General features: G+C 51.5%; 3 protein-coding genes across 3 annotated transcripts in view; 2 read left to right on the plus strand and 1 right to left on the minus strand.

Annotated features, from left to right (window-relative positions):
• Positions 1–19,200, minus strand: part of dtxS1_2 (Nonribosomal peptide synthetase dtxS1) — a gene marked incomplete at both ends in the record, with an annotated part of 30,820 nt that extends 11,620 nt beyond the window's left edge. The window contains 3 exons of the mRNA XM_066131168.1: positions 33–8,015; positions 8,077–12,915; positions 13,006–19,200. Coding sequence (XP_065987481.1) covers positions 33–8,015; positions 8,077–12,915; positions 13,006–19,200 — 19,017 coding nt within the window. The remainder of the gene's footprint in view (positions 1–32; positions 8,016–8,076; positions 12,916–13,005) is intronic.
• A 1,726-nt stretch (positions 19,201–20,926) lies between these two features.
• G6M90_00g081010 (uncharacterized protein) lies at positions 20,927–22,572 on the plus strand (the record flags this gene model as incomplete). The annotated part of the gene is made up of 2 exons (XM_014683965.1): positions 20,927–22,114; positions 22,228–22,572. The coding sequence occupies 2 exons, from the start codon at positions 20,927–20,929 to the stop codon at positions 22,570–22,572; spliced, it is 1,533 nt and encodes a 510-aa protein (XP_014539451.1).
• Positions 22,573–23,353: 781 nt separating this feature from the next.
• Positions 23,354–23,665, plus strand: G6M90_00g081020 (uncharacterized protein; the record flags this gene model as incomplete). Its single annotated transcript, XM_014683966.1, has 1 exon — positions 23,354–23,665. The coding sequence occupies one exon, from the start codon at positions 23,354–23,356 to the stop codon at positions 23,663–23,665; it is 312 nt and encodes a 103-aa protein (XP_014539452.1).
• Positions 23,666–23,667: the final 2 nt, after the last annotated feature.

Below are 23,667 nucleotides of genomic sequence, written 5' to 3' on the forward strand. Positions count from 1 at the left end.
GCAAAACAAAGGCGATGAATACAGATACTCACCTCAGTGGGGTCTTCGCCGTCTGTATTAGTAAAAGTGAGCATCGGCGCTTCTGCTTCCTCTGCTACCGCCTCTTCCTCCTTCTGGAAGGATACAATCGTGTTGAATAGTGACTGGCCAGAGGGCATACCGAGTTGGTGTTGGATATCGGCTAGAGAACTCTGTTGATAGCCCAAATCCTCCATGACTTGATCATGAATATGGTGTACGAGTTGTGGGCTGGTCCATTCACGCGATATGTCGGCTCGGCAGATCAACATAGAAGCATATGCACCAACAGCCTCCGTGATACCCGACACTGGAAGATCTCTACCGGATGCGAGGTAGCCGAACTTGACACTGTCCTTTCCTGTGTAAGCTGCCAAACAGAGTGCCCAGGCACTCTGGAAGAGGCTTGCAGGTGTCACGGATTGTGACTCGCAAAATCGCAGGATTTGGGTGAACTTGTCACCAGTTATTTCAGCCGAAGCGAAGCACACTCCCTGCTCGGCCTGGGAAACGTCGGGAACATGGTTTAATGGCTCGAAATAACAAGGTTCTGCATCTGCTAGCTTTCGTTTCCAATATGCCATCCTGTGCGTTGCCGACACGGATTTTAAAAACCGTGCAAAACCACGATTGACGTCGTTGATGCCGTCAAGGTCCAGGGTGCCGGTATAAGCCTTGATCCAATCTTCAACAATGATTGCTGACGAGGCACCATCTGTAATGGTATGGCTGGCCTCTAACTGACAGAAAACCAGATTCTCTTCACGAACAAAACTCATTGCTAAGCGGTGTGGCGGCCTGATGTTTCGGTAGTTCACAGGCTGTAGGTTATTGAGCATTGCCAATGCTGAAGTTCTGTTCTCACTCTCCAGTAGAATCACGTCTCCACGATAAGACTGCAAGACCACTTGATTGAAGGCTGCTGTTGAATCACTAGCAGGAATAAAAACCGTTCGCAAAGCAGGCTGACGAGCGATTACAGTCTGCCAAGCTTCAGCCAGCCGGTCAAGCCTAATTAGATGACCGATGGGGGACCGTATCTCATATAGGGCGGAAGTCTCATAAGCCCCAGGTTCCTTGATTTGGCTCAGTAGCATGCCATCCACCATAGGTAGACATGGGAAAATGTCCTCTACCGTTGTGTTATTGGTCGACTCGATTTCAGGAATAACATGGCTATGAAGGTCGTCGAGCTGCTTGTAATTGAGATGGAGAAACTCATAGTCGTAAAGGGTCTTGGAGGGTGCTCTACAGCCAAGATCATCGCAAATAGCGTGCAGTGATGGGCTGACCTGAGAAATCCACTTGTCGATCAAGTCCTGGTGGGCTATATAACGATTCCAGGAAAAGAAGACTTGTGTAACTCCATCTTCGATTGTAGCATTTATCTCAATGAGCGATGATGCGGGTAAGGATGGCCCAACATCAGAGGTTTTGTCTAGGACAATGGTGTCAAACAGGGCATCGTCGTGCTCTAGTTGCTGAAACTGGCCATGATAATTGAAGACGAGCTCCATGGTAGTAGCCTCATGTGATTCAAATGCTCTGATTCCCTTGCTGTTTAGATACCTGGAGGCAAAGTAAGCCCAGCCGTTGGACGGCAGTCGCCTCCTCATATCCTTGACATGCCGCACAATGTTGACGGCACTGTCAGCTTCGTCACGGGAAATCCTAAGGGGGCTCATTGTAGTAAACCAACCGACCGTGCGGGAGAGATCTACCTCTAGACTCCCTGGTTCACGGCCGTGGCCCTCATTAAATATAGTGAGGCCCCCACGACTAGGAAAGGCTTGTAAGAAAGAGTGCCACACTGCTGACAGAAGTAGGTCCACCGGTTCAGTATTGAAGGCACTATTGGCGTCCTTTAAAAGGCGTAAAGTGAGATCTCTACCAATTACCAGAGACCTGTCCTTGAGGTCGCCCACTGTATTTGGGGTATCCGGGGTAAATTCCCAGAAAGCAAGGTTATTAGTGACTTTGTCGATATTAAGAACGTTTTCAGGATCCAGCTCCGGTGTGCCGGCCTTCTCTATTTGCAAATGGTTCCATACTTGGAAGGGAACCTCTTCTTGCAGGGCGCCACCAGCCAGTAGGACCTCTAGGTCTTCTAGGATAATTCGCCACGACACAAGGTCAACAACCAAGTGATGTGCAATGAGGATAAGATATTGATCCGATTTGGGAGCCGGGGTTATGCAGACATCTGCTGAAAAGACGGGGCCATTCTCGATATCCAGCTCTTGCTGCCTCTTTGCGGCCAGACACTCAATGTCAGTCATCGAATCTCGTTGCGACGACTCAAAGTGATACAGGCCCTGGTCGGGTTGAACGACACGCTGCATCCATTTGCCCTCAATCCTTGCAAAGCGTGCTCTAAGCATGGAGTGCTTCTCCACGACTGTGTCAATTGCACTGCGAAGCGTGTCTGTGGAGATTGGACGTGCAACTCTAACATAAAAGCTTTGATTGCAATAATGGCTTTTCGTGTTGACCAAATCAGGTGGCGATTGACCGAAGAACCACTGTTGGATCGGCGAGAGGTCGAAAAATACGTCGAATTTTTCGGTTCGTGATACTGTAGGAGTGGTGACCGTTGTTGATAATTGTACAACTTCAGCGAGCGACCGTCCTTTGAGCAAGTTTGCAACAGAGAAGACAACGTTGGCAGCGCGACATTGAGGACTAAGACGCATAGCTGAGATGGAATCACCTCCGTTCGCTACGAATGATCGTTGTAAATCGATATTCTCTATCGGGGTGTTTAGAACTGTACTGCACGCTCTTAAAAGCACATCTTCTGCTTCATTCTTGGGTTTTCGGTGCCCTGGACTGCGCCCAATACCCGAGATGGTACTAAATGTCTCTGCATCAATGTTAGCAAGCCACTCCTCAAGCCGCTTGCGGTCGAGTTTGCCAGATGCGCTGAGAGGTATATCGTGGACGACAGCCCAGATAGTGGGAACCATGTAGGCAGGTAAAGTATTCTCCAAAAGAGCTCGGAGAACCTCGACACGTTGCTGAGTCTGTTCATCATGGGACCTGGCATCTAGTTTTATAGGCGATATGCCCCGGCTTTCACGGTCCGGTCCGACAATGGCAATTACGCCAACGAGTCGGTTGATGCATGGGCCGGATGTAGGAAGTATACACGCCGATTGTCGAATCCAGGATTCGAGTGAAATGCGGCTCTCGATCTCGCCTAGCTCTACACGTTGGCCATTGATTTTGACTTGAGCATCTTTACGTCCCACAAATGTGAGACTTCCGTCCGTGTTATATCGTGCAAGATCTCCCGTTTTGTAGAGGCGTCCGCGACGACCAGGGTGATCTGGTCCGCCACCACCAAGTAACCATGACGGGTCTTCAACAAAAGCTTCTGCTGTTTTCGCAGGGTCATCTAGATAACCGGGACCAACTAATGGGCCTTCCAAAAGAAGTTCACCGATGGCTCCCACCGGGACAAGCGATTCGGCCGAGACGGTATCGGCCAACCATGTATTTACACCAATGCCTCTACCGATGCTCGATGCAATCATCGTTGTATCGGGGTCAACACACGACACCGTAGATGTCGGCGTACACTCACATGGACCGTAAGAATTCTTTAAATGGACCAACTGAGCCCAAACTTTGGCTTGTTCTACAGAAACCTTCTCGCCGCCAAGAATGAGGGTGTGCAGTGCCTCCAAGGTGGCCGGCGGAAGAATACTAGCCGTGGATGGCGTCAACTCGGCATGAGTGACCCTGAGTCTTTCCATAGCTCCCGCAAGGTCATCTTGTCGCTCAGTATCTGATGGGATACATAAACATGCTCCGCACTCTAGTGTACATAATGCGTTAGACCAGGCCACGTCAAAGGCATACGATGCGAAGTCGAACACTCTTGAATGTTCGTTGAAGCCGTGTGCACCGTGTTGGTGTTTCAGAGCGCTGCTAAAGTTGGAATGGGTGATTACGACTCCTTTTGGCGTGCCAGTTGTACCAGAGGTAAATACAATATAGAGCTTGTCCCACGGCTGTACAAGCGGGAGTATCTCTTGTACCGTTTGCGGGAGTTGAGCAAGTTGTTTGTCGTCCAGTATCACGATAGACTGATCCGGAGCAAGTTTCCCAGCTAATTTACGGTTCGCCGGAGACGAGACTGTCAGCAATGGTTTTATTTGTCGTACGATCGAAAGTAAACGGTCTTCAGGAAGGGTCGGGTCTAAAGCGACAGATGCTCCGCCCGCTTTCATCACTGCAAGCATTGCAACAGGAACCCATCGCGACTTTTCAAAGCATAGAGGTACAATAGTACCTCGACCCACGCCGAGACGGACGAGATGACACGCAAGGCGGCTCGAGGCGTCATTTAGCTCATCGTATGTCCAGTCGCCGTCCCACGAGCATACCGCCGGGGAGTCAGGCCATGTAGATGCCGTATCCTCGATTAATCTGTGGACTGTTTTCTCGACAGTTTCAGGCACGGTCATATTCCAGCCCCAGATTTCGTCCAAGTCATGGCGACCAAGGGCTTTGAGGTCGGCAACCTTGATCTCGCCATCGCCAGAGGAATGGCATATCTGGCGAATGATATGATCCAACTGTAACACCAGTTTATTTATCTGTTGCTCGCCAATGACGTGTGAGTCAAATCCGACTTGTAGCTGTAGGCCATCCCGCTGAAGCCGGCACTCAATAGTAATTGCGTGGGTGTCAAACTCGGCAAACGAGTCCTTTGAGTCTTGACTTTGACCCTCATTTTCATCCACAAATAGCTGATGCGCTTCTTCGTTGTCATTTCTCTCGGCCGGTTGCATGAGTAAGAGTGTTTGGAATTCGCATGCCTGCTTTGCTTTGGCGCTTACTCGTCGGATTCTTTGCAGTCCTGTTTGCTCGAAAGCTGTCATGTCAATAGCCTGAGACTGTAGTCGTTGCAATAGTTGTTCGACGCTCTCATGCCAATCCAACGCTACTTGAACTGGCACCGTTGCGAGCGTTGGCCCGGTCATCTGGTCGACTCCGGGTACAGCAGCTTGCCTTCCAGTCACTGTTACACCGAAAACAACATCGGTGGAATCAACATACAAGGCCGACAGTATCGACCAAGCAGCTCTCACTATCGTTGATGGAGTGATGTCCGTATTTGGCCATGCAAGATCTCGAATAGGGTGCAATGTCAGTGTGTCCGATCTTGGCTGATACGTTGCCGAAGGCAGTGATGGAAAGATGTTGGCTGCTTCGGAGCCATCAAACTGTGCTTTCCAATACTTGGAAGACGAATCACTGTCTATATCCATGATGTGCTTAACAAAGAGTTGGAAAGAAGGCTCGTGTAAAAGGGGCTCTTCTCCTCGATACGCCCTTTCTAGTTTCTCGAGTATTTGCGGCATTGACCATCCATCATAGAGTGCATGGTGTATTGTCCATACGAAGAACCGCTTTTCGGGTTCATTGTGATTCTCATGTACGAATCCGAGGCGCACCAGCGGAGTCCCCAGTCCAATGGGAAGCGTCTCATCTGCATCATGGTATGCAGCAAGGCTGTTTGACTTTTTACTGAAGGAGCTGCTCGTCTGTCCATTTATGATGACTTGTACAAGGCCCTGTTCTGTAAGGTCTGCAATTCGAGTTCGTAGAATCGGTGTTGTCCTGATTACCTCGTGCCACGCTGCCTCAAATTGATCGATATTAACTGACGGGCGTAATTCGAAGACGTATCGAGCAATGTAATCTCCTGATCTCCTGGCGGTCAACGCTAATAGACCTTCCTGCAGCGGAGTACATGGGAAAATGTCCTCGATTTGTGTAGCATCTATGTCGCAAAGAGATGCAATCTCGTCTCGCGCGGCCTGGACATTAATACTGGCCTTTAGTAGTGAATAGGGTGGAATAGTTTCGGTGGCTTCTGACGGAAGCTTGCGGATTACTGCAGCTAGGTCACTTAGTCGAGGATTCTTGAAGACATCCGCAACAGTGATATATAGTCCCTGTTTACGTGCCTCTCCGACAAGCCTCATTGCGCCGATTGAGTCGCCGCCAATACGTAGGAAGCTATCGTCGGGTCCAATCTTATCGGCACTAATTCTTAGTAGAAATGACCAAATACTCTGAAGTTGTCGTTCTGTATCCGAAGTCAGTGCCCGCCGCACGCCGCCCGGCATGTTCAGCGCCATGAGCTCTTCTAGAGTCATGCTTGATGCCATTGTGCGGAGTTGACGGCGATTCAGTTTTCCTGTCGCAGTCTTGGGAAGATCTTTGACAGGAATATAAGCATAGGGAATCATGTACGCTGGGACACGCTTAGAAAGCCTGTCCTCCAGCCCTGCAGTCACTCTCTTCATTTCCGCCTGCAGCCCATTTGATTCTATGGCAAGGCGATCTTTGATGTGCAGGAATGCTACCAGTATTGACTTGCTGCTCTCTCTGGGTGTAATCACATCGGCTACTGCCTCGACTTCAACGCCGTCGGCGACATTCGCCTGCACATGATATTCGACGTCGCCGAGCTCCACGCGTTGACCATTAATCTTGACTTGGGAGTCCTTGCGAGCGACGAAGGTGAGACTGCCGTCCGTATTATAGCGCACCAAGTCTCCTGACTTATATAACCGTCCGTGACGGCCTGGATAACCAGGAGCACCGCGGACAAGCCACTTGGGGTCAATAATATATGCAGCTGCCGTCTTTTCGGCATCACCGAGATAGCCATCGCCAACTAACGGACCTTCTAATAGAAGTTCTCCCACATTTCCAATAGCAACCAGTTGGTCATGATCCGAGACGTTAACCAGCCATGTGTTCAAGCCGATGCCACTTCCAATACTAGGAGTGGCACCCGTGTTTTCACTCATCGGAACAAATGTTGCCCTGATGCTACACTCGGCAGGCCCGTATGTATTAAGAGTCTCGCAGTGCTTTGCCCACTCCGAGGCCATGTGACCGGACAAAAACTCTCCTCCAAATTGCAAATGCTTTAAACTTGCCATCTCCGACGGCTGTAACGTACTTGCAACTGACGGATTGACGTCGAGGAAATTGGCATTGTAACGTCGGAATGAGCCTGCAAGGTCATTGAGGGCCTCTGAGTCAGAGGGTATGCAAAGACAGCCACCTGCCGTAAGAGTATGCAGGACGTTTGACCATGAGATATCGAATGCATACTTGACGAAATCATATACCCTAGAGGAGCTTGTAAACCCCATTCCGATTTGCTGGTAGCGGATAGCGCTGCTAAAGTTCGCATGCGTTATTATTGCGCCCTTGGGAGTTCCTGTACTGCCAGACGTAAAGACCACGTAAAGTTTATGCCAAGGTTGGACTTTTGTACGCGGCATAGGTCGCCGGCTCAGGTCTGCCATGTGTTCATTATCGACGACGACCACGGGCCGCTCTGTTAGCTGGCTAGCTACCTCGGCAGCGGAAAAAGATGACAGTATCACTACAGGATCAACTTGTTGTACAATGGTACGGAGACGTTCAACGGGCTGTGCGGCGTCCATTGCAAGCGACGCGCCTCCAGCCTTCATAACTGCCATCTGTGCCACCGGAGTCCACCGGGACTTCTCAAAGCAAAGAGGGACAATTATATCAGGCTTAACGCCCTTATCAATAAGATAGTTAGCTAATCGGTTAGATATTTCGTCGAGTTCTGCGTAGGTCCAGTCACCATCCCAGGCACATACGGCTGGGGCGTCGGGTTGGCGGTGTGCTGTTTCAGTAAAGATATCGTGCACTAGTACATTTGCTGTCTCCGGGATGGTGCTGTTCCAATTCCAAATATCAAGTAAATCCTGTCGATCAATAGAGTCCATATCGGCCAATAATCTGGATTCTTGCACCGTAACTTGTGACTCTGCCGCAGTCGAGGAGCTGTCACTTGTGACAAAGGTAGTAACAAAATTCTTCACTAGTGAAGCCACTCGAAGTGCTTGCTGCTCAGATAAACAAGATAGATGGTAGTCAAGATAAAAGCCTGCTTGCTTGATGCCGTAAGACACACTAAGAGAAATGTCATACTATTCAAAAATGTCAGCGAGATGATGGTTATAACCGGAGGTCTTTGCTTGCGTTCCCTACCTCGGTCGGGTCTTCCCCATCGATTTCGGCTATTTCGATATGCTGTTTTTCCTCATCTTCTCCGGCCTCTTCGTCATCTCTTTGGAAAGACATGACGGTGTTGAATAATGCTTGTCCAGCGGGGAGATCAAGCTGATGCTGGATGTCGGCTAAAGAGCAATGTTGGAAGCCGAGGTCCTGCAAAACCTGCTGATGGATGCTTTTCAGAAAACACTCTTGCGTCCCCTCCCGCGAAATGTCGGCGCGACACACAAGTAGATTAGCGAATGCACCTATGGAATTTTCTATGCCCGGGAATAGGTCTCGGCCAGAAGCAAGATACCCGAAGCATACAGAATCTTTGCCTGTGTAAGCTGCCAAGGTAAGAGCCCAGGCAGTCTGAAACAAACTTGCGGGGGTGACAGACTGTGCTTCGCAGAAGTCCTGGAGTTTGGCAAAAGATTCTCCAGTTATGTCGACATGGACCATGGCCGTTGCATTACCGGGCTGCGCGACGGCTAAAAGCTGAGGGAAGAAGCATGGCTCAAGGCCCAGCAACTTGTTCTTCCAGTACTGCATCTTTTCTTTGATCGGAGTTTCGTTCAGTGCACGAGCAAAGTCGAGGCTGGTGTCCGAAAGACATCCTGCACCCAGCGTACCTAGATATGCACTCGTCCAATCTTTGACTATTATTGCCGTTGAGGCGCCATCCGTGATGGCGTGACTCATTTCTAGTAGACCGATAACGTGGGATTCATCTGCAATCTTGCAAAGCGTGAGGCGATGGGGAGGTTTTGGCTGGTGATGATACACCGCTGGTGCCGCCTCTTTAAGCAACCTCATCGCTGACGATTTATCTGCGCTGTGGACCAGCATGACATCTCCGCGAAATGACTCCAAGATGACCTGATCGTATGCTGCATTTGAGCCCACCCCTTCAATGAAGACACTACGCAGAGCGGGGTGGCGTGCGATGACGGCTTGCCAGGATTCGGCTAGATGCTCAAGCTCTATCGGGAAGTCGCTGTGAGACTTGATCTCGAACATACTAGAGGTTTGGTATGCCGCCGAATCGCGAAGCTGGCTGAGAAGAATGCCATCCACCATTGGTGAGCATGGGTAAACGCCACCTGTTACAGCGTTGTTGATGGTCTCAATGTTTGGAAGGGTGCGGGTTTCAAGCTCTTCAAGTGCGTCATAATCTACGCCAAGTAACTCATAGTCGCAGAGAGTTCTTGACGATTTTCTGGCGGCAGCAAGATGACTACATATAGTTTGTAGAGATACACCAACCTGCGTGATCCACTTGCGGATAAGATGCTGGTATGAAATGTGGCGGTTCCAAGAGAAAGTGAAGTGAGTGCACCCTCCTTCAACAGTTGCGTTAATCTCAAAGAGGGACGACACGGGAAGTGCTGGCCCTACATCAGACACATCATTCAAGCTGGCAACCTCAAAAAGAGCATTTTCTTGCTCCAACTGCTGAAATTGACCGTGATAGTTGAAGACGACTTCCATAGTAGAATCGTGGGATTTGAAAGCATCCATTCCCTTGGGGTTCAAGTATCGCGAAGCAAAATAAGCCCAGCCGTTTGCCGGAAGACGCCTTCTCGAGTCTTTGACAAGTCTAACAATATTCGCAGACAGCTTGTTCCTGCAAACATGAATCGGGCCCATGGTAGTAAACCATCCAACGGTTCGAGACAGGTCAATGTCCGCACTCCAAGGCTCACGGCCATGGCACTCGTTGAATATGGTCAGTCCATTGCGCTCCTGAAAGACTTGGAAAAAGGCGTCCCAAATAGCTGAGAGAAGGAGCTCAACTGGCTCTGTATTGAAAGCATTATTGGCATCTTTAAGTAAAAGGGCCGTTGTATCGTGATCCACCTTGATATTTGCCTCAATGTGATCTCGGGTTGCATTTGGCGTGGTGTCGCTGAAGTTCCAAAAAGACAGGTTATTATGGACTCCTTCTGTGGAAAGCACATGCTCCGGATCCAGCGCAGATGTTTGAGCCCTCTCAGACTGGAGATGGCCCCAGACTTGGAACGGCAAGCCGGCTTGAGGGGTGCCGCTGCCATTGAGCAGCATCTCCAGGTCATCTAAAATGATGCGCCAGGAAACCAGATCAACGACCAAATGGTGCATCACCATGATGAGATATTGGCCACCAGAAGGCAGGTCACATAGATCTGCGGAGAAGACAGGACCATGTTGGACATTCAGTTCTCGCTGCCTGCGCATGGCCATAGTCTCCATGTCCGATATTGACTGGAGCTGCGAGAATCCAACGTGGTAGACACCATCGGCGGGCTCCAGCACCCGCTGCATCCAGCAGCCGTTTCCTGTCTTTTCAAATCGCGCTCTGAGCATAGAGTGGCATTGAACAATCTTGAGGATTGCCGCCGAGAGTTTGTCGGGCGACACTGGACGCGTGATTTTGACGTAGAAGCTCTGGTTACAGTAAAAGTCACGATTGTCGATATTGTCGGAAACTTGGGAGAAGAACCACTGTTGGATGGGCGTAAGACCAAAGACTGTGTTGACTTGTTCCATCTGGGATGGTATCGAGGCGACTGTACCTGTCGACAGTCGCGCAACCTCGGCCAGCGTCTTGGCCCTGAGTAATGTTGCCACCGAGAAGTTCACATTAGAAGCACGGCACTGAGGGCTTAGTCTCATGGCAGAGATGGAATCACCACCGTTGGCAATGAAGGATCGCTCGAGGTTGACGTCCTTTTTCGGTACATTTAAAACGACGCTGCAGGCATCGCGGATCACGTCTTCTGCGTCGTTGGCCGCATCTCGAGCCGCAGGGCCACGAGAAGTCTGGTTGATATCTGCGTATGTTTGGGGGCTCAAAGCAGCAAGCCATTCCTCGACAAGCTTGCGATTCAGCTTTCCAGATGCATTCAGTGGGATATTCTTGACTGCGACCCAGACAGAAGGGACCATGTAAGCGGGAACTGCGGCGTCCAAATGAGCTCGCAGGTTTGTGATGAAGTCTTGGACTGGTAACTTGGAGTTGCGCGGCACGAGCTCAACACCTGGGGACGCAGAATCGCCATGCTCATACTCGTTCAAGCTGAATATTCCGACGAGCCGACCTTGGCACAAGCCCGCCTTGGGGAGCAGCGATACAGCTTGGCGAACAGATGGAGAGCCGGCGATGTGGTTCTCGACCTCGCCCAGCTCTACGCGTTGGCCGTTGATCTTGACTTGGGAGTCCTTGCGACCGATGAAGATTAGGTTTCCGTGCTGGTCGTATCGTACCAAGTCGCCTGTCTTGTATAGACGGCCGCGGCGGCCGCCATGGCCAGGCAGGCCCGGTAGGCCTCGAAGCAGCCATGCAGGGTCGTTGATGAAGGCTGTCGCCGTCTTCTCTGCATCGTCGAGATAGCCAGGGCCAACCGAGGGTCCCTCGAGAAGCAGCTCGCCAATGGCGCCCACCGGCACCAGAGACCCCCCCGTGGCCGCATCAGCCACCCATGTCACGACCCCAACGCCCCTTCCGATGGTTGCGCCACTCTCGACGTTGGCATCCACGTTTGCAACCGTCGATGTTGGCGTGCACTCGCATGGTCCGTACGAATTCCTCAAGCGCTTCACCTGTGACGCCCAGCACCTGGCGTCCTCTGTCGAAAGTCGCTCGCCTCCGAGGATGAGCGTGTCCAACGACTCCAGAACCTCTCTCGGAAGCAGTCTGGCCGCCGAAGGCGTCATCTCCACGTGCGTTATCTGGAACCGACCAAGGGAGCCTGCCAGGTCGCTTTGGCGCTCCTCGTCCGATGGGATACAGAGGCACGCGCCGCACTCAAACGCACCGAGCATATTGGCCCAGGCTACGTCGAACGCGTATGACGCGAAATCGTAGACGCGTGAGCCGGCTTGGAAGCCGTGGGCACCGTGTTGATTTCGCAAAGCGCTGCTGAGGTTAGAGTGCGTAACGACAACACCCTTTGGTATTCCTGTGCTGCCCGATGTGAAGACGACGTAAAGCCTATTCCAAGGCTTCACTTCGGGGAGCTGTTTCGCGGATGACGGGCCACTCCGTAATTGTGACAAGAATTCGCTGTTTATCACGAGCGTCGGCTGGTCAGTCAGCCGACCGGCCAGTTGCTGGTTGGACGACGACGATAATATCAGACTTGGCTCGACCTGCTGCGTCATTGTACGAAGGCGATCCTCAGGTAAAGTAGAATCCAGCAAGACAGATGCGCCGCCCGCCTTCATGACGGCTAATGCTGTCACGGGCGTCCATTTAGATTTCTCAAAACAAAGTGGCACAATCGAGTCCGGTGTAACGCCTATGCTAACCAGGTGACAGGCAAGCCGAGTTGCCAATCGATCAAGTTCAGCATAAGTCCAGTCACCATCCCAGGCAGTAACTGCGAGAGACTCTGGTTGTCTTCGCACGGTTTCTGTTACGAGTTCGTGTATAGGTGTCTCGATAGTCGCGGGAAATTTACTGTTCCAGCCCCAAATATCCTCGAGGTCCCGGTGACTGATGGTTTCGATTTCGGCTACACTTTTTTTGATGTTGGCTGAATCACATAGCTGACGGAGGACCTGATCAAGATGATTTGCGAGTCTCTCCAGCTGTGTGGCGGAAATGACATTTGAGTCGTAGCCAAATCGCAAGCGTACTCCATGTGCTTCCAGGTCGCAGTCAAGAGTCAGGGCGTGCGTGTCAAACTCGGCCAACGCGTCGTCGTCTTCATCACTGTCGCCTCCGGTCGCGATGAATAGTCTACTATGCGGGACGCAACCTTGTTCCTTACCTTGTATTACAAGCAGCGTCTGAAACTGGCATGCGGCGTTAGTTTTCTGGCTTGACTGGCGGATTCGCTGCAGTCCACTCTGCTCATATTCAGTCAGTTCTACAGTCTGCGATTGTGCCTGGAGCAAAAAATGCTCCAGGGTGCTTTTTCTGTCAATTGCCATTCGTACAGGCACCGTCGCGATTGTTGGCCCGATTATTTGGTCAATACCCGGTATGTTCATTGTCCTCCCCGTTGTAGTCATTCCGAATAACGCGTCATCTGTGTTAGTATAAGAAGCAGCGACGATGCCCCAGGCCGCCCGTAGCACCGTTGAAGCCGTTGCGTTGACCTTGGGCCATTCAATCCCCTCAACATGATGCACGGATACCGCATCGGTCCTTGGTTGGTAATTTGGGGACGGGAGTGCAGGGAATATGGGTGCCTCCAATTCCTCGAATTGGGAACGCCAGAATTGGGCTGCCCGCGTGTCATTCACGTCCATAATGTGCTTCACGAACCGCTGAAACGGAGGAGATGGGGTCAATATTGGCTGTTCGAATTCTTCGTAAGCTTTCTCCAGCTTTTCAAGAATAAGTGGCATCGACCAGCCATCATATAACGCATGGTGAATTGTCCACACAAAAAAGCGTCGGTGTTCATCATCGTCTTCGACAACCGCGAACCGTACGAGCGGCGTACCCAGGCCAATAGGCAGCTGCTCATCTGCACGCCGATATGCGTCAAGATTGGGCATTCCGACCGTAGACGACCATTGAGTCGGCTGGTTGATGATGACCTGCAGCAGTCCCTGTCCAGCCAAATCAATAATGCGTGTTCGCAATATCGGTGTGGTTTTCACGACTTTCTCCCACGCAGCCTGGAAATGAGAGACATCGACAGAGGGACGAAGCTCAAAAACATTTCTGGCGAGGTAATCACCTGCTCGTTTCGATGTGAGAGCCAGGAGACCCTCCTGCAGAGGTGTGCAAGGGAATGCATCTTCAATCTGGGTGGCATCAACCTTGCAGCCAACCGCCATCTCCCTGCAAGCTGTTCCGATATCGATGCCACGTTTCAGCAGAGAAAATGGTTGAATAGCCTGATTGGAATTCGTTTCAGGGCATGTTTTCATAACGACAGCAAGTTCACTTAATTGCGGTTGGTTGAATATGTCCGCGACGGTGAAGAAGAACCCCTGATCGCGCGCCAAAGCCACCAACCTCATAGCCGCGATCGAATCGCCGCCAAGGTGCAGGAAGCTGTCATTTGCTGCGATTTTGTCTGGATTTATAGCAAGCACATGTGACCAGAGAGCTTGAAGACTTTGCTCCGTCTCCGTAGTGGGCAATCGCCGCTCATCACTCGACGCATTCAGCACCATCAGCTCCTCTAGGGTCATTGCTTCACCTAAAGCCCGGAGTCGTTGCCGATCCAATTTCCCTGTTGCCGTCATGGGGAATTTTTCTATCGGCACGTACGCGGATGGTATCATATATGACGGGATATGCGCGGCAAGACTGTCGTGCAGTCCGGCGACGATCGCCTTCGTCTTCAACCGGAGGGCTTTGACGCTAGCAGCAGTCAAGTCAGTGACGAAGGCTACGAGTGTTGACTTGACCCCGTCTCGAGGCACAATGACCTCAGCCACAACCCGGACATGTACGTCGTCTTTGGTGATTTGCTCCAGTATGTGGTGTTCTACCTCGGCCAACTCGAGCCGCTGGCCATTGATCTTGACCTGGGAATCTTTACGGCCGATAAAGACGAGGCTTCCATCTGGATTATACCGTACCAAATCTCCCGTTTTGTACAAACGCCCGCGGCGGCCAGCATGATGACCTGCAGCACCTCGAAGCAGCCACGAGGGGTTCTCTATAAATGCGGCCGCTGTCTTGTCCGGGTCGTCGAGATATCCTGCACCAACCAGGGGGCCTTCCAGCACAAGCTCACCAACGGCGCCGACAGGCACGAGCACATCAACCCTTTCTGGGTCGGTGACCCAAGTGACCAAGCCAACACCCTTTCCAATTGTCAATCTATCAACACTGTCGGGAGTGATAGTAGCCACGCTTGCCGTAGGGGTGCATTCACACGGGCCGTACGGCGACTTCAAGTCTACCATGTCTGACCATCGTCTAGCGTACTCCGTGGACATTCTTTCACCGCCTAAAATTAGCGTTTTTAGCGATCTAATAACGTCATCCTGAAGAACAGCCGCGGCCGACGGGGTCAAATCTACAATGCTGGGCCGTAGCCGCTGAATGGAGCCCACCAGGTCGTTTTTTCGCTCGTTTTCTGACGGGATGCACAAACATCCACCGCACGTGAAAATATTTATAAAGTTTGACCAAGTCGTGTCAAAGGCGTATGATGTGAAATCGTATACCCTGGAGTCCGGCTGATAACCTTGGGCATGTCGTTGATGCCAGGCGGCACTACTAATGTTTGCGTGTGTCATAACAGCGCCCTTTGGAGTTCCAGTACTTCCAGATGTGAAGATCAAGTAGGCATTGTTGCTAGATTTCACGACTGGCAGATGGGCAGCATTATCAGGCACACCCATCATGGCCAGATGTTCATCATCAACCACCACCGTCGGCCGATCCGAGTCTATGAGCTGGCTGGCAGCTTTTCGGTTGGTCTTTGACGATACAATCAGCGGTGCCTTGATTTGTCGTACAATATTTCGCCTACGCTGCTCAGGCTGGCTCGAGTCTAGCAGCACCGACGCTCCGCCCGCCTTCATAACTGCGAGCATCGCGACTGGCGTCCACCGCGACTTCTCGAACCAGAGCGGGACAATGACGTCTGGACAGACACCTCTCCTGGCTAAGTCATGCGCAAGCCTAGTTGAAAGGCTGTCCAGCTCGCTGTACGTCCAATCACCGTCCCATGCACAAACAGCCGCGGCATCGGGCTGCCGTCGCGTCGTCTCTGCAATCATGTCATGGACAGGCGTCTCCACGGTGTCTGGTACCGTAGCATTCCAAGTCCAGATGCGCCGCAGGTCGTGTTCGCCGAGCATCTCAATCTCCCCAAGACTCTTGTCAAGATTGGTCGGATTACACATTTGCCGAATAATGTGGTCCATTTGTATCGCCAACCCGCCAACCTGGTCGGATGGCAATATGCTCGAATCAAATACAATCCGGAACCTTAGACCTCGTTCCCGGAGATCACATTCAATAGTAAGAGCATAAGGATCGACATCGGCAAGTCCCTGGTCTCGGTTTTGGTCGTCATGGCTTCGTTTCACAAAGAGCTCACTTTCATCTTCAACATCTTTATCGTCGGGCTGAACCACCAAGAGGGTTTGGAACCCGCAAGCCGCCGCAGCTTTTGTGCTTGCTCCACGGATGCTCTGCAGGCCCGTCTGCTCATACGCCGTCATCTCCACGGATTGTGCCTGATACTGGTGGAGAAGCCGCTCAATGCTCTGAGTCTTGTCCAAAACCACTCGAACTGGGACAGTGGCAATCGTAGGTCCCACCATTCTCTCGATGCCAGCCACCGCCGCCTGCCGTCCCGCTACCGTGACTCCGAACACGACATCGTGTGAGTTGGTGAACTGGGAGGCCAATACAGCTAGGGCAACTCTCACAACTATCGAAGGCGTCACATCAATCTTGGGCCACTCTAAGCTTTCGACGACATGTGTAGTGGTTGAGTCCGACCGAGGTTGGTATTTTGGCGATGGAAGCACGGGGAACATGGTCGCTTCCGAGTCCTCAAACAGCGTTTCCCAGTACTTGTTTGCGTCTGCGGTGTCATGGGCTCCGCTGAGATGCTTAACAAAGCCTTGAAATGGTGGCTGTTGTGACAGTGTCTCTCCCCTGTACGCTTTGTCCAGAGCCTCGAACATGAGCGACAGAGACCATCCATCATATAGAGCATGATGGATGGTCAGCGAGAAGAATCTTTCGTCTTCGTCGTCCTGGCGCTTCACCATGGCGAACTGCACCAAAGGCGTGCCCAGGCCAACCATGGGCTTCTTGCTCGTACCCGTGTCTTCCTCGACGTTGGCGAGCTTTTCCGTTGGTGACCAAGACATGGATTCGTCGATGACTACTTGCACCAGTCCTTGGCCGGCGATGTCTGCAATGCGTGTGCGCAAAATCGGAGTCACCCTCACTAGCTTGGCCAGCGCTTCCCGAAAGCGCGAAATGTCGACCCATGGCTGTAACTCGAGCAGATGGCGCGCAACATAATGGTTCCCGCCTTTTGCTGTCAAGGCTAGCAAGCCTTCCTGAAGAGGCGTACATGGGAAAATATCAGTAATCGCGGCTGTGCTCACTTTACACAACCTCGCAGCCTCGATTCGAGCTGCCTGAATATCCACAGAAGCTCGCAGCAGTGAATACGGTTTGATGCCCTGCTGCCTGTCTGCTCCAGGTAATTTGCCAATCACCATTGCTTGATCACTCAGTCGGGGATACTTCAACACGTGAGCGGCAGCGAGAGAATGTCCTTGCTCACGCAAAGCCCCTACCAGCCTCATGGCACCAATGGAATTGCCGCCAAGTTTCAAGAAGCTGTCGTCGGCCCTGATCAGTTCAGCATCAATTCCAAGGATGGACGACCAGAATCCTTGGAGTAGTTTTTCTAATGGCGAATCAGGAAGGGGGTGCTGGCGTTCCCCATTCCCATTCAACCGCATTACCTCCCCCAAAGACAGGTCCCGTCCCATTTCCCGCAACCTTCGCCGGTCGACCTTGCCTGTCACTGTGACTGGAAGGCTCTCTAGAGGTATATATGCAGAGGGTATCATATAAGTTGGTATTTGCTGCGCGAGCTTCTCGTCTAAGCCGTCGGTGATGTTCTTCGTCTCCGTTTGACGTACTCCTTGTGCGTCCACGACAGCCAAGGTTGGGATCTGCAAGAACACTACCAGCAGTGTTTTGTTGCTATCCCGAGTGGTGATGATGTCAGCCACAATCTGAATATTGGTGCCGTCTCTAATGTTTGTCCGTACATGGTGCTCGACATCGCCCAGCTCAACACGCTGGCCATTGATTTTCACCTGATTGTCTTTTCGAGCAACAAAGGCAAGGGTACCATCTGTGTTTTGTCGTACCAAGTCGCCTGTTTTATATAGCCTTCCGCAGCGACCCGGCTGTCCGGGCGCACCACGCAGTAGCCAGGCAGGGTCTTCAACGAAAGCCGCCGCGGTTTTCTCAACATCACCAAGATAGCCACCGCCAACAAGAGGCCCTTCAAGAAGCAACTCGCCGACACCACCAATCGGGACAAGCGCGTCCAGGTCTTCTGCGTCGACTACCCAAGTAACAACACCCACGCCTTTTCCAATACTGGCACCGACACTGTCGGAGTTGACTGTTGCTATGGTGGATGTTGGCGTGCATTCACATGGGCCATAGGGGTTCAAGACCTCAGTCATGGCGGCCCATCGCTTGGCCATTTGCAGCGGCAGGCTTTCGCCGCCCAGCACCAAGGTTTTCAGGGACCTAATGCTCTGTTCCGGGAGAATTGCCGCCGTTGTTGGAGTTAAATCAGCATAGGTAATTCCGAACCTCTGGATACATCCAGCCAAATCATCTCTCCGCTCTGCCTCGGATGGCACGCAGAGGCATGAGCCACAAGTGAAGGAATGCAGAGCATTCGACCAGGAAACATCAAAAGCATACGACGCAAAATCTAGGACCCGGGAATTCTCGCGAAAGCCATGAAGACTCTGCTGATATCTAACTGCGCTACTGAAATTGGAATGCGTGACAATGACGCCTTTTGGGGTGCCGGTGCTGCCGGATGTGAAAACCACATACAATGTATCCGAAGGTCGGGCCCTCGGGAGTTTGGCGGGTGCCTGGAAATCTATCAAATGTTCGACATAGACGTCGTCAATGACCATGGTCGGTTTTCTGATGAGCCGCCTTGCCGAGTCATGCATGAGTGCCGATGATAGCGCCAATACTGGGTTTACCTGGGCAATGACAGCTTGCAGGCGTTCCTCTGGCAGGTTCACGTCGAGCAAAACAGATGCTCCGCCTGCCTTCATCACGGCTAGCATAGCGATGGACGTGAACCGAGATTTCTCAAAGTAGATGGGTACAACCAACCCAGGTCCTATGCCGAGGCAAATAAGCTGATGTGCCAAGAGCGAAGACAAAGTATCAAGCTCGTGGTATGTCCAGTCACCATCCCAAGCACATACAGCCAAGGCATCGGGTCGATTTCTGGCCGTCTCGGCGATGAGATCGTATACAAGGGCCTCCTCAGCCTTGGGCAAAATACTGTTCCAGCGCCATATGGTCTGGAGGTCTTGCTGGCTAGCCATGTTGTGGTGGCGATGAAGCGCAATTCCGTCTTCTTCATAGGCGCCATTTGGTACAGTTTGGTTTTGGTAGCCAAGAAGAGGAGCCATGTTGGTGAGCAAGCGGCACACTACTCGAACGCACACAGAGTTGTTTGTCGTGGAAAAGAGCGATGTAACTGTTGCAAATGATGTTCAAAACATGGAATTGATTCGTGTCCCGAGTAACTCAACAAGTTCAAGGACACGGACAATGTAGCTTGCTGCAGCAAATTCAAAATGGAGTCAAGTCCTTTACATTGTCGGAGCCGAGCGGCATCTACAAAACTTCCTCACCATCTGACTCCCGGCAGGCATCCGACGCCGGAGAGAAGGATGGCAAATCGTGTGTGGAGATGAATAGGCATGTTGCATGAGGCTCTCACATCAGCTTCTGCAGGACCGCCCCCGAACCGCGGGCCACCGGCACCGATATTGACTATTTCCACCACTGCCTTGAGCATGACGTCAAGTGCTCACTCCGTGGGCATTCAACTAGGCATGACGGACCTCGGGGGTGCTCGGCACAAGGGCAAAAGACTTGAAGCGTTCGCCTTTTGCAGAGCCGCAGCGATGATAACAGACAGAGCAGCGGCAGCCAGTGAAAAGTCTGATGGTATGAAACCGCTGCCCGTAACATCTAAAATCTCACAGATGCACGTAATCGTCCAGTCTCGAGCTGGCCCCGCTTGTCTCTGCGCTGTATTGAGATGAGACTGGTCACTGCTGATGTAAAGTTGCCGGAATAGATTTGCGGCAAAGGCTACATGTATGCCTTGCTAGGCACCGGGGAAGCGGCAGGGGTCATGTAGGCAAGGGCAGCAGCTTTGCCCATGTTGCTCATGCAATAAATCTGATGACGGTCGTAATTCACTCAATACTTCTCCATATAAGCGCTAAACTGTCCGCACATGTCAACGAAATGCTCGACTCTCCGAAGCAACTCGTCGCCCCCACGCATGGAAGAAACAGTCCGGTCTGGTGTCTAGGGCGCGGCATGTGGTGCCGTCAAGTTAATGTTAGGCCACTCCCGCGTCCCCCGCCGTGGCGTGCTTTAAATCGGATGTCAATAGTATTGCATGTAAGCAGTTGGCTGACGTACACGGTACAGGCCAGGGTTCATATCCAGTCGTCGTCGATGGATCCCGAGCCGCCACCCGTCCGGCTTGGCAGAGGCTCCAACTTGGCCAAAGAGAGGCAGTTGACGCTATCATTGGCGCCGCAAGATTTGTCCCGTTGCGGTCGAGATTGCATGTCGATGCCAAGGGTGGGGGGTCAGATCGCCATCACGACAGACCAAGAGTTGCGCCCAGGACAGTGAGCTCCGCGATTCTGGAACCTGACGAGTTGAACTGTACGTAACAGTTATGATGCAATAGGCTCACCTTATTGCTGTTCATTTTGCCAATGCAACACCGGCCCGTACTTTCAACGACGTGAACCGAGTTTCGAGGTGGGCTAACGAACGCGTCACCACCACGGTCCGGCTGACGACATTGACATGCCTCATCTTACACCAATTGTGAGATTCTTCTAGATTATTTGCAATATGGAATCGTATGACAGACTAGGATCATTTGCCCACGATTCAGGGGGGACCACCCCATCCTTCCCGGCATCAACTCGGAGCATGAATTCGAAAAACTCTGGTGGTAGTATGACACGACCAACCATCTCTTTACCCATACTAGTGTCTGTTGATTTAGACTTCACAAATATCCCCTCCGATAACGAATCAATATAATGAGACCGAGAAAAAAAACAAAGGGGAAAAGGCAAGGCCTGCGTAAGAAAAACCATGGAGTTGTTGCATCTTGTTGCTTTTCCTCTGCTCAGGCTCTCTATACCATTCCTAGTCTTTAGCATTGCTGCCGGCCGCATCATATACGCACTATGGCTCTCACCGTACAGCCATGTCCCTGGTCCAAGGCTCTGCAAAATCACGGGGTTTTGGATCATATACCACGACATGATGCTACAGCGCAATCAAAAGATATACCAGTGGCATGAAAAGTACGGTTCCATCGTCCTCATTGCTCCCGGACAGGTCTCAGTCTCGACTGCAAATGTAACGAGACAAATCTACACTTCATCTGGATATCACCCCAAGAGCGCTTATTTTAACAACTTCATCATGTATGGTGAGCGACCCATATTTAGCACCCTAGACTGCAGAGAACATCGGAGACTCCGTAAACGAACATTTAGCTTCTATCAGCCTACGTCAATCTATAAGCCTGCTGTCCTGGAGCCTATTCGACATCAGATGCTGTTATTCTTGCGGCAACTGGAGACAGACGCGCAGGCCCAAGAGACTCTGGATATTTTGCCGAGGTGTAATATGTACTCCTTTGATAACATTACACGCTTGATCTACGGGCCTCATCACTGTGCCCGCACAGTCGAACCTACACAGCAGGAGCGAATTATCCTGGATGGGTGGAAAGAATGCGAAGTGTGGAACAACTTCCAGTATAACTTCCCCCACATCTATAGGCTTGTCAAATTAGCCATATGCCAAGCTTCTCGGAACCCCAACTTTCTCACGGCCGAGGAACGGCTTAGTGAATGGAACATGGCCAAGCTCACCTCCTCGTTGGAGAAGCCCGATACCATTGTGGCCGGTACTCTCATGGGCCAGTTATATGAGGCGCGCACCGAGCACGGCGAGCCGCTTCCCTTTTCCTGGATGGGTGCTGAATTATTGGATAATATCCAAGCAGCACAGACTACAGTTGCCCTAGCTCTCACTTATGCTCTTTGGGATTTGGCGTGTCATCCTCAGTGGCAGCACCAAATTCGCCAAGAGCTTCTTACAAAGCCGCTGTGTGACGATGGTTTTCCATCTTTTGCCGATATCAACTCTGCAGAGGTACTCGACGCTTGTATCCGGGAGTCCAGTCGACTGAACCCGCTTTCAAGCGGACGTGCAGAAAGAGTAGTGCCTGAGACGAAAATCTACGATAATGTTGTGATTCCAGCCGGTGTACGTTGCTTTCTTCCCCCTCTTTCCCCTCTTGCCCGCGTATGTCGCGTTGTGTATTTGATCTTGATACCCACTGCGTCTTGGCCTTCATAGACTAAAAGGCCGTGGCATAGACTATCATCTCGACTTCGACAGCAGCAATACATCGTTCTCCCGATGCATTTGCCGAACCGCACGAGTATAGACCTGATCGCTGGCTACAAGCCGATACGGCCCAGCTGAGAGCCATGGAGTCCTGTTACATGCCATTTGGATACGGCGCACGCCTGTGCCTGGGGAAAGCATTTGCACTTGCAGAGATTAAAATCATGATGGCATGTTTACTGCTGAGATTCCAGTTATCTGAGGATGCGCAATCCTTGACAAACGCACAAACAATGACACAGCTTGGAACTCAAAACGCGCTGCCGCGGGGACTGCGGTGTGACATTAAAATTAGAAGCCTAGATGTGAATTAGATGCCTTGACGCAATGCAAAGAATAAATGTACAACTGAAGAATAAAATTCGGGCATCAAAGTCGCGCCAGTGTCATGAATCTTGCCACGAATCGAGCCGTGGTCAAGACCATGTTTCAAAAAGTATCGCTCGTCATCTTTGCCTCGTCCGCGTCACGCAGAGTCAATCAAGATCAAAGGGTACTAAACGGTGCCGGACAGGTGAAAAAAGAAACAAGTCTGAAAAGCGTCAGCATTCTCGGACTCGAATGGTCGTGATCTGGCTGCCGGGCAGAAAGACGTACGTAAGCTAGTAAGCAGAGAGCATGCTCATGCTTATTCCGTCGCCGCCACAATCCGAAGCTTGATTCTTCGGCTCCACATGCAGGAAATTTTTTTATCAAATCAGAAGCAGAAAAGGGAGGCCGGGGAATGACGGGATTGTCTTACATGGTACGATAATGCCCTACCGAGACCGCAATGCCGATCCAGCACTCGTCGTTGCTCACCCCTTGGCCCTGGCTGCATTAGTGTCTTGGTACTAGGCAATGGACGCATATGTATGTATGCATTTGTTTCTATATTCTTTGTCTGGTGCTTGTCGCTGTGGGTCGAGCCCAGTGGCGTCCATGTTTCTGACTGATTTCGCCCTTCTCTCCCCGTGAGCACTGCTGTCTGGGTGGCCGCGATTTGGCATCGATCTTTGGCCCAGTTTGGCGTGCCTTAATATCCTAGGTTGATTCACCACTGTCCTTGTCTTTGTATGATTGCTTCATGTCGTACAAGCAGACCTTGCGTTGATCATGTCTGATGCCGCGGCTCCCTGCTCCATCCAGGTTCAGGATGTCTTTGGCGCTGCCGTCGCCGAATCCTGCTTGCGAGGCTTCGATTTTACGCTCCTTTTTGAGGAGACCATTCTAACAGTCCTGCCCCTTGGCATCGCAAGTATGCTGGCCCTTTCCCCCTTGTGCTTCGTTCTGGATCTCGCCGTACTCGGCAGAGGCGCCCTGACAACTAATATCTCCAAGTTCTTCTGGCTTTACTACGTGTATCAGCCCTCTGGAATTGCCCTCAAAAGGCACAGAGATCATGGCTTTTCCTTCTCAAACTGGTAATT

Source organism: Metarhizium brunneum, chromosome 5 (assembly GCF_013426205.1).
Source record: "Metarhizium brunneum chromosome 5, complete sequence".
NCBI classification, from domain to species: domain Eukaryota; kingdom Fungi; phylum Ascomycota; class Sordariomycetes; order Hypocreales; family Clavicipitaceae; genus Metarhizium; species Metarhizium brunneum.